Below are 11,136 nucleotides of genomic sequence, written 5' to 3' on the forward strand. Positions count from 1 at the left end.
TGGCAGGGAGCAGTGCCTGTAGAGTTACAGCATGCCATCAGGGACTACAGGAGTAACCCAGTCACACAGCTAAATACATTGTGAAACTGGGACCTTGTTCCTAAAGGTCTGGATCTTCTCAGCCCCAGCAAAGCCTCCTGAAGAATATCTCTAGACCAGACTGAGAGCCACAGGAAGGGGGGAAAGGCATTTGAGAGACCTGGGCTATCTCTGTCTTCTTCCAGTCCTGCAACCTGTCAGCTAGTATTGGGCAGACACTGGGGATCTGTGGGTGAGCTGGCAACTTCTGAAGTTCCTTCTAAATGGATCAGCTCTATTTCCCACAATGTAAGATTCTCTACGTTTCACTCTTCACCAGGCAAACCCCTGCCATCCTATAAAACCCAGCTGGAGGTACAGCAAATGACCATGTGCAAAGCCACAGAAGGAGTCACATCACATTCCAAAGAATCTTACAGACCATGATCTCCAACCACAATGCAACATAATTAGAAGTCAACACGAGAAACATAAACCTCCCATAGGCTGAGAAGCTAAAACACACTTCTCAATCATCCATGGGTTAAAGAGGAAATGACAGTGAAATTATGAAATATTTAGAACTGAATGATAAGAAAAGCACATAGCAGTCTGTGTTTCCTCTGTAAGTCCAAGTCCCTAACCCACATCCTAAGTACCTTCCATTGCCTCTTCCCAACCCCCCCCCCAACACACAAACACACACACACACACACACACACACACACACACACACACACACACGGAGGCTGACTTCTGTAGGTGGGTCAACAGGTTCCCTGCCCTTGGCTTCAAGAGTAGGAATTGGCCAATGGAGAGACCTGCCCAGAAGTCAGAGGAAGGGAGGTGGGGAAGGCCCCTTTCGACCCCCAGTCCTTTGCAGTATGATTGCTGTGAGCAGGTTATGCCCCTGGAGCTTAGGCCACAGCTCCAGTCAGCAGCTCCCTCCTCATAGCTCCCACTTTGACAACTCCCTCCCAGCACCTCTCAGCTAGGGGTGGCAGCTTCAGCCTAGGGTGGACATCAAAAGGCTGCTCTTGCCAGCCCTTTGATGATACTCTATCCGTGTGGTTTCCCTGTACCCTGGCTATATCTCTAAATAGCGCCTTCTTTAAACTCTCCTCAAAATGCCCAATTTGGGTGTTCCATGTGTTTCCTGCAGTTAATCACTCTCACAAAGTGCTCCCCATCAGTCTGTAACCATGCTCTCACTTCTGGATGACTGAGCTCTGACCTTGTGTGATTTCTGTGTGTTGTCCCCTTGCTGGCCTGTTGTCAGCTGAGGTCAGGAACCGCAGCAGCTTCCTCACCTGATGCCCTGCTCTCAGCACAGTCATGCTTAATACCGGGGATTAAATAGGGTATCAAACAAAGAACTAGATTTGAATCTCTTCTGCATATACTAGAGCATGCAAATATTTGTAGGGGTTTGAGATAGAGTTAAGGACCCAGGAAACCCCAGCAAGAGGTACAGCAAATGACTTTAGACGGGGACAAAAATAGGTGCTCAACAAAAGAAAGAACCTTCAGTTCTATGGACTGGGATTCATGATCCAGCGTGTTCTCATGCCATCTATGGAGCAAGCAGAAGATCCAGACACAGGGGAGCCCAGGAAGCCTCTGTGCCACAGTATATGCCTTCCGCAGCCTATGCGTCTGCCTTGGCCCTCCCACTCTAGGCCTCCAACCTTCCCTGCCAGCCCAAGACAGCCACCTGGTCCCTCCTCCTGGGGCCCACCTGTGATTGGATGCTGGTGTGGGATCTCTGTCTGCCCTCAGGGGAAGGACCCAGATAGAAAAGTAGGAAGAACAGTCAAGTCTGAAGGGTTTGGATTTGGTTGAAAGGAAGGAGGGAAAGAAGACATTCAAATGGAACAGCTAGAACAAATGTCTGGTGGTGGGAAGCAGTGATTTCAGGTAAGGAGTGAGGAGAACCAGCCAGGTCTGAGCAAGCACCCCAGCCCTGGTGGGGAAGGTGAAAATCTGTGATCTGAGCATCTTCGGGGCCAGTCCTTTCAGTGAGGGATTCATGTGCCCTGAGGCATTCATTCATTCATTCATTCATTCACTCATTCATTCATTCAGTAAATGGGACTATGTGCCTGCTGTGTGCCAGGCAATATGCCAAGAGCTGAGGGTATGGAAGTGGATAGGGCAGAACTGATCCCTTAGTGAGTTCAGGCACAAGTGCAACACACGTGATTCGGGGAGAGCAAGAAAACCACCATTATCTAGCAGCGCCTTTGTTTCTGTTCCAAACGAAAGCTGAACTTGTCCCCATTTTACAGCGGAGAATGCTGAGACTGCCTCTTTGGCAGAAGTGTAAGCAGACACTCAGTTTGCCCGAGGAGAAGTTGGGAGCGCGATACAGACTTTCCGGAAAGGCGACAGTGCGCGCGTGCACTGAGGGGGAGGGTCCCCACTCCCCGCCCCTTCCCCGCCCCTTGGCCACAGCGCGGCGGCCGGAGGCCCGGGGAGGAGCTGGCGTTGCCTCCGGGGCGATAGGGCGTCCGCAGCCCGGCTGGGCAGACCGGTGGACAGACCAGAGGACCCGCGGAGGGAGAGGACCGGCCAGCGCGCTGGGGCTGTGACCCGCGGCCAGAGCAGGACTCGCTCTCATCCACCGAGGAGGACCCGTGAGTGATCCCCGCACCCGCGCGCCCCGGCCGGGGCCACGACTCAGCCTTGCTTCCACTTTCAGTTCTTCCGCCGTCCGGGCGTGGCGCCGTCGGGGGCGACCTCTGCCCGAAGCCAGGCTGGCCACAGTCCTCGGTCCGGGTCCGAGCAGCGAAAGTCGAAAGTCAGGGTTTGGGGGTTCCAGTGTTTGAGGGGGCGTGTCCTCGGGAGCGGAAATGTCTGGCCTGCCCCTCTGGGTCCTACGACCGGCCTCTCCTGACATTTGGGCAGGAGAGAGGTGGAGGAGACCGATGGCCAAAGGGTGGGCTTGGGTGGCTGAGCGTTGCGGGGACTCTGCAGACTCTGCACAGAGCACGGAGCCCCACCCCGACTCTTCTCTTGGATCTCTGCCCTGCAGGGAGCCCCCTCCGCCCCCACGCCTTTCCCACAGCTCTAGGCTGGGTTCTAGGTTCAGCCTGAGGAGTGGCAGGTGTGGCCCTGGCAGGGGGCTGTGTCAGAAACAGGAAGTGTTCCTCTGTGGTCTTCCTTTGAGCGGCCCAGGTGCCCACCCAGGCTGTGAGCCATCACTGGCCACCTCAGGAGTAACAGGACACAGCATTGGGAAATAGGACTAAGAGGGGCAATAGTTTTGATTCAGGGAGAGAACCAAGGGAACTCAGGAAGGTTTGGAGTGGCAAGTGAGGAGAATCAAGTGGCATGGAGAGAGAGCACCTACCCATCCTCCCACTGGCAAGCTTACCTTTTTCTGGGAAAGACCCAGGCCTGGAGGTAAGGTGGGACTCTAGCCCACTGGTCAGGACACCCAAGTTGCTGCGGGGCAGTGGGGAGGCTCAGCGTGTTGGAACAGGAATTAGGTGGTCTAACTGGTGGGAAGATGCTTTCCCTCTCCCTCCACTCCCCTCCTCTCCCTTTCTCTCCTCCAGACCAGGGACCAGCTAGTGCAGCCAGTGTAGGAAAATGGTCTTTTATTCTTGTCTTGGGCTGCACCGCACCTTATCCCAGTTCCCAGTTCTGCCCTTGGAGATCCTCTGCCTGTAACTTGCTGTGCGAATGAAGGCTCTCAAGTCCCCTTTCTGGGCCTCATACTTCCCATCTGTTTAAGAAGTGGGTTGGGTCAGTTGATTTCTCAGGGCTATTTCAACCCTAAGATTCTTTTTTTTTTTTAACTTACCTTTAATGTTGGAAGTTATACAGATGTACATTTTTTCCCCATGGACCCCTTCTAGCCCACCCCTTCCCAACCCCAGGTCTTCACCACACTATTGTCTGTTCCCTTCTAGCCCACCCCTTCCCCAACCCCAGGTCTTCACCATACTATTGTCTGTGTCTATGGGTTATGCATAGATGTATATAAGTTCTTTGGTTAATCTCTTCCCACCCATCCACGCCTGCCTTCCCTCCGAGAACCCTAAGATTCTTGAGTTTAAACTTTCCTTAAAGCCTGGGCATTGACCATGTGCCAGACCCTGCCCTAGGCTGGGCGTCGGGGTGGAGGGGTGTGAAGATCCAGAGGCAGGAGTGAGGGGCATGCTCAGGGATGAGTAGGAAGCCCAGCGTGGTTGGTTGGGAAGTGGGGCAGGAAAGGTAGGGGGGTAAGGTGTTGAATGCCAGAGTGAGGGTCTGTTGGTAACAGTCAGTAAAGGGAACTGGGCGAAGGTAACGAGCCCAGGAAGCCCACCTGATTGCAGTGTGAGAGATTTTGGAAGCACCTGCCCAAGCAGAGTTTAGAATGCAGGTAACACGTGAAGCATGGAAGTCGCCTGCTCTTGGGTCAGGAAGCTCAGGTCCCATGCTGGGGACTTCTTTGGGTGAGAAGGTGGGGGGCAGGGGATGGAGTCTCCAAGTTCCTCTCATTTTATTTGTCCTCTTCTTTGCCTGCCTGTTGTGGTTACAACAAAGAACCCCTGTTCCGAACTTCTCCACTAGCTTGACTTATTGCCTGACATGACACCTCCCCCAACCCATATTTACGGTGCCTTTGGTTACATCCAGTGTCACCTTTTCCCCATCCTCCTTCCCCAGTCCTGTCCCAGTATTACTAGGGACATGAGAAAGGAAAAATGCTCCAATGTCAGCTCTGAGGTTTTGTTTGTGGCTATATTCAAGCCTCAGTCTAGGACGGGAGTCAGCACCCCCACTGACCAGGGTCAAGATCAGGTCAGAGTTCAACCTGGAGCCAGAGCTCAGTGCTTGGCCTATCCTCAGCCTTAGTGCTCAGTCTAAGGGCCAGTGCTCAGTTTGTGGCTAAATTTGTCTCAGTAGGAACCTAGGTCTGCATTTCCCAAGAGCTCACAGACTCACAGAGGAGGAAAGAGCCTACCTCGAGAGTCACAGTAACCTGGACTATATCGGAGTGACTCAGGAAGTTGCATGGGCCAAGTCCATGCGTACCTACTACAGTCATGGTGGTGCTGGGCCTATAACCCAGGACTTCCGCCTGTAAGCTTGGGGCTCTGATTGCTGTCCTCAAGGTCTGTTTTGAGTCTGGGATTCTTCAGTTCTAAAAGGCAAAGCAAATTCATATGAATTCTAGATGGGCCCAGCTGGGTAGATCTGACTGCATTCCTACCTTCCAGTTCCAGGCACATAGTGGGTGCTCTAGGAATGTCTACTGCGTAGCAGGTGCAGGGGGAGGGGCCTGTTGGGGTTTCCGCAAGAGGAGGCTGGCTTGGGGGGAAGAATCTCCAACTGCTGTTGGAGGAGGTGGTGCCCTTCTAGACCTGCTACCTCCCCCTCTCCTCCAGCCACTCACAGGCCACCCAGCTGGCCATATAAGGGCTTTTCCTCTTTCAGGGTAATAACAGGAAAGGACATTTTTGGTAGAAAAGTCCCTCCTGCTCTCTGGGAATCCCCGGTGGCTGGTAGCCGGGGCCGGATGAACTGTAAGATATCCCAGAGGAAGCTGAAGTGGGGCGGGCGGGGCTCCCCCTACCCCCAGCACAATGCCACCAGGCTCTCCCACGCCGCACCAGGTGGCCTGTGGGGCCCCCAGAGGTCATCTTGTCCAGGGCCGGCAGGAAGCCTCTGTCACCTCTTTACTGGTCAACAGCAAGTCTAAGGAGCACCTGTTTGGATCCGAGGCCCAGCCCTCTGTGAGATGCAATGAATATGGAGAGGAAACAGAATAAGAAGGCAGGGCTGTGGCACTGGACAGGGGAGCTAGGACAGCCTGGGAACAGAGCAGGGTGCTGGACCGAGGGGATGAGGAAGATTTAGAATTCGAAGAGGCTGCTGAGATGGGCCAAAAGCTGAGAGGTGAGAGGGCATGATGTGTTGGGAAGTCAAAGCACATTTGGTAAGAACCTGACCACCATGCTCTTCCACGCCCTTGGCTCTGGCAGGGCATCCGCAGGTCCTTCCCCTGGACACCCGTCCCTCCGCCCAGCCTGGCCATGGCCCTGTGCCTGAAGCAGGTGTTTGCCAAGGACAAGACTTTCCGGCCACGGAAGCGCTTCGAGCCGGGCACACAGCGCTTTGAGCTGTACAAGAAGGCACAGGCATCGCTTAAGTCCGGCCTGGACCTGCGCAGTGTGGTGAGGCTGCCGCCGGGCGAGAATATTGACGACTGGATCGCCGTGCACGTGGTGGACTTCTTTAACCGCATCAACCTCATCTACGGCACCATGGCTGAGCGCTGCAGCGAGACCAGCTGCCCGGTGATGGCTGGAGGGCCCCGCTACGAGTACCGCTGGCAGGACGAGCGGCAGTACCGGCGGCCAGCCAAGCTCTCGGCACCGCGCTACATGGCCTTACTCATGGACTGGATTGAGGGCCTCATCAACGATGAGGACGTCTTTCCCACTCGCGTTGGTGAGTGCCACCTGGTCAGGCCTGGCCAGGGCGGGAGGGAGCCACTGGAGCCCATTTCACAGATGCGGCATTTAGTTTGATATAAGAATTGTGTGGAGTGTGTGTTTGTGTTTGTGTAATTTTCATCCCCATTTTGTAGAAGAGGAAACAGGCTCTGAGAGGTTCAATGTCTGCTTGTCAAGATCAGACACCTCAATTTCAGACGGCCTGACTCCCAGTTTGGGGTTCTTCTTGTCTAAAGCTTGAGTGCCCCTCCAGGGACCAACCTGGGGAGACCACTATGATCCTCAGAACCTTCCAGAAGAGGTGCCTCAAGGTGCTCCTAACAGGTTACCCTCCTTGGGTTGATCTGGCTTGCAGCTCCGGTCCCCAGAAGGGGAGGGGGTGGAGATTGGATGTGCTGACAGTATTTCCACCTCAGGGAGCTCTAAGGGCAGAGCTCCAAGCTGTGGAGACTTTTCTTATCTCAGCTGGGCAGCCTGGGCAGAGAAGGGTGGGTAAGGGAGAGAGTGATGTCACCCTGGCCCTGCTTCCACACCCAAGGGCATCAAGAAGGGGTGTTGGCATGACACTGTGTTCATCACAGCAGCCCCACCCCCACCTGGCCTCAGGGCTTTGGGAATCAGAGGTGGGTGAGGCAGGGTGGTCAAGCCCAGAGGAGAGAAGTCTGAATGCTGAGCACTGAGTCACAATTCAATGCCCTAGGCCCCTCCCCAGCTGGTGGCCTGTCATTTCCTGCACTATCATGCCCAACAGTGGGTATCTTCATATCACACAGGAGGAAACCTAGGCCAAGAGAGGGATTGTGCACTGAGTCAGGAGCATCCAGAACTACAGCTCGGGTCTCTTGGGGCCTGGACCCCAAGTCTAGATAGGCAGGACAAGTCTGAGGAACCTGGACCGGGCCTAGAAGGGCTCATGGAGAGGCAGGGCTCAACCCTTCCTGAGAAAGTGAGGAAGGAGAAGGGATCTGTGAAGCAGGGTGGGCCAGTGTGGGCCTGTATCTGGGCTCTTATTCCCTTCTAGCCTTAACCCCCGGGTGTATGAGACCCCAGATGTCTGTGCCTTAACCCTGGGATGGCAGAGAAGCGCACATGGCCACCAAGATTTCCACCCTGAGCATGGGGGACTATAGGAAACTGTGTCTTTTTCACAGGCTCTAGAGCTCTTCTTTTTTAAATATATTTTTATTGATCTCAGAGAGGAACGGAGAGAGAGATGGAAACATCAGTCATGAGAGAGAATCATTGATCAGCTGCCTCCCACACGTCTCCTACTGGGAATTGAACCCACAACCTGGGTATGTGCCCTGATCAGAAATCAAACCTTGACCTCCGGGTTCATAGGTCAATACTCAACCACTGGGCCACACTGCTGGACCCTAGAGCTCTTCTTGAGCGGAGTCTGTGGCATTTATCTCAGAGGGATGCTACAGTGCAGTGCAGACAGGGTTTGAATCCTGCCTCCAGTCAGTACTAATTAATAGTTATGTGGCCTCGGGCAAGTGGCTCCAACTTTATGCACCTCCATGTTATCACATCTAGGATGGCTATCATACCAGGCAAAAGGTGCAAAGGGCCCGTCACATGGCCTGGCTCACAGATGGAAGAGTGTTATTGAAAATTTGAAGGAATGAGAGATATCTGAACTAGTTCTTGAAGCCTTAGTAATTCTCGGGATTAGGGGCCTGGGGACTGCACTGTGTATGTTGCAAAGAGGAAGCGGGTGGGGTTGGAGAGGGAGGCCAGAATCCTGAAAGGCCTTGAGCAGGGACCATGCTGGGAAGTTAGGATTTAATTATGAAGGCCCATGTTTTTAAAAATGGACCCCAGATGTTGATGAGCTTCCCTTGGAATTTTATCCAAAGGTGTCTTGTGAGAGCACCTACAGATGCATATATTTCTGGGGAGCATTGAGGCATTACTCCCTTTCATCATACTCTAGGAAGGGTTGTTCAGTGACCTCCAACCAGGTGGCAGAGTCCTCCTCAGAGTCAAGGGAAAAGGCGGAAGATAATTTGTATTTCAGTGGAACAGAAGCAAATCAGAGTTGTGCTTCTTAAAAAGGGAAGTATGGGGGAAAGCAAATCACGACCTCTCTCTGCCTTCCACAGGGAAGTGTGCTAGGGAAGAGGCCGTCCTGGCCAAGGCTGCCTGTATGTGGGAGGGCAGGCAGGGCTGGGTAGGGTTTCATACCAGGATTCTGGTCCCCCTCACTTCTGTCCCTCCCCATCCCCCTAGGAGTCCCCTTTCCCAAGAACTTCCAGCAGGTCTGCACCAAGATCCTGACCCGCCTCTTTCGAGTCTTTGTCCACGTCTACATCCACCACTTCGACAGCATCCTCAGCATGGGGGCCGAGGCACACGTCAACACCTGCTACAAGCACTTCTACTACTTCATCCGAGAGTTCAGCCTGGTGGACCAGCGGGAGCTGGAGCCACTGGTGAGGCCAAGCCCCCACTACCCTCCCCTGCCAGCGCTAGCCTCTGAGTTTTCAGATCCAAAGTCTACCTGTACTAAGAAAATCCAATACCCAAATGGATAAATTAGGAGAAGGCAATTCATTTAACAATGATTCTGTACTTTAATAGAGAATGTGTTCGAGTTTCAGTTTACAAATCCAGATCTGTAGCCTGGAGTTGGGGTGGGAGGGGGGAAGGGGCCAAGTTCAGGCAGAAGAGCAGCCAGGTCCTATGGTTTGGGTGGGGGCTGCCTGGCAGGTTGAGCTCTGACTGACTCCCATTCCTCACCCCACCCCCACTCTCACCCCCACCTTGTGTCTCTGCAGAGGGAGATGACAGAGCGGATCTGTCACTGAGCCTAGACCCGGACACTGTTGCTCATCAGATGATCGTCTGAATATAGAGTGGCTGAGGAGGGGGACCCTTAGGAGTCTGGTGGCAGAGGAACCTGAAGGCCCTGGGACCCCTCCACACACCCAAAGCCCCTGGACTTCTGGTTCTCAGGAGTCTGCCCCTATGCCCCCTGACTGCTTGTGAGTGGAGAAAGGGAGGATTTAAACGTGGGCAAACAGGAGGAAAGGAGGAGCTAAACCTCTGACATGAAGTCTAGGGATGGGGTAGGCTAGAGGGTTTCCACTCTGACACTTGACCTTTTTGTGGTGGTTCCCAAGCCTAACTGGGCAATGTGGATGTGGTTGAGGTGCTGGCAAGAAAGGTACAAGAGTGAGCAGCCTGTGTGTGAGTGAGCACTGTGTGTGTGTGTGTGTGTGTGTGTGTGTGTGTGTGTGTGTGTGTGATTTTGACTGTGGAGAGCGTCTGTGAGAGCCAGCCACCTTCGACCCTACCCTCCCTGGCACATAGTGGGACCTCATAAATGTTAGGCAGATGGATGGATGGAAGGAACAAAGGAACGAGGGAGGAAGGGGAGGAGAGATTGGGACCATCAGACCATGATCACAGTAGGAGTGATGACAATTCACTGTCCCCTCTCGGTGTGTCTGATGATGTGTAAGTACAATATGTGGTTGTAGGTGGGTGTAGCTCTATGTTTGAAACTTCCAGGCTATCTTTTTCCATCAGCATGAATTCTGAGGAACTGAGGAGGTAAGAAAGGAGCATTGCCCTGGGTACCTAAATCCCTGGCCCACCACAGACACAGGTTCTGATTGCTCAGCCAGGGATGCCCAACAACTAGCATTTCACTCAGCCCTCTGCCTCCAGAAAGGCCTGATTATAGACAGCCTCCTGGGGGTAAGGGGTGATCCCTCTGGCCACAATGGTCCTCTGGTGCTTAAATTGGGAATCACATACTCCAATCTAGCTTCTAGAATCTACACTTGACTCCCAGCATCTGAAGCCCAGCACAGGATAATAATCCAACCCAAGGATCTAGTAGAACTTGAATTGGGAAATTCTGGAGAACTTGAATTGGGAAATCCCAGGACATTAAGAACCACGGGGCTAGTGAATGCACTCTTCCAGGCTTGGAGAAACCCCATCCTTCAAGCACTTGCCTCCTTTCAACCATCCTGAGACATTCCAGCTGGTTGGTTCTCAGAGCACAGCTGTTCCCAGAGAAACTGGGGTGTTCATTCAGTACTCCATTACTCAGCACTCCCATGCCCAGCCCTGTGCACAGACCCACAGGTGTGGAAATTGAGGCAGGGACAGGGTCCTCCCTTCCCAGAGCCTCCACACTGGAAGGCCAGAAGGAGAGCCAGAAAAGACCTGAATCCTCACAGAATCCTCCACGTACACAAGAGGAAACTGAAGCCAGGAGGAGAAGCTGTCCTGGCCTCACGGCAAGGCTTTGTGGAGCTGAAGGAGAAGCACATGGAATGAGGGTTTGCCAGCCCCTCTCCAGGACACAACTGTTCCTGCTTTGAGCAAGGATTTCTAGCCTGATGTCAGAGTGCCCCACCTTCCCTCAGGCCTGCCAGGGCTGTCTGCTGAGCCAAACCTCCAAACTCATGCCCCTCTCCATGACCCAGCAGCTGCCTGATCTCTGGGGAAGCAGATGGGGCTCCTGGAGTCAGCCCATTGGACTCGGGCTGCTGCCTCCAGAGAAGTTCCCAAGGGAAGCAACACTGGCCCTGCAGCTTTGCCAAAGGCTCTGGAGTGAGGGGAAGGGAGGTGTCAAAGATTCTCCCAGGGACAGTGGATGGTAAGATAGATTCTAGGCCCTGGCTGTGGCCGGTGCTGATTGAAG

General features: G+C 53.7%; 1 protein-coding gene across 2 annotated transcripts; it reads left to right on the forward strand.

Moving 5' to 3' along the window:
- Positions 1-2,438: 2,438 nt before the first annotated feature.
- MOB3C (MOB kinase activator 3C) lies at positions 2,439-11,007 on the forward strand. Of its 2 annotated transcripts, XM_006762539.2 has the most exons (4): positions 2,442-2,654; positions 5,997-6,465; positions 8,706-8,908; positions 9,254-11,007. In XM_006762539.2, the coding sequence occupies exons 2-4, from the start codon at positions 6,048-6,050 to the stop codon at positions 9,281-9,283; spliced, it is 651 nt and encodes a 216-aa protein (XP_006762602.1). In that variant the 5' UTR covers positions 2,442-2,654; positions 5,997-6,047; the 3' UTR covers positions 9,284-11,007. The 2 variants fall into 2 exon arrangements, with proteins under 2 accessions (XP_015418630.1, XP_006762602.1); XM_015563144.1 differs by lacking the exon at positions 9,254-11,007 and having other exon boundaries at positions 2,439-2,654; positions 8,706-9,150.
- Positions 11,008-11,136: the final 129 nt, after the last annotated feature.

The sequence above is a fragment of the Myotis davidii genome, unplaced genomic scaffold, assembly GCF_000327345.1.
Source record: "Myotis davidii unplaced genomic scaffold, ASM32734v1 scaffold458, whole genome shotgun sequence".
NCBI classification, from domain to species: Eukaryota; Metazoa; Chordata; class Mammalia; order Chiroptera; family Vespertilionidae; genus Myotis; species Myotis davidii.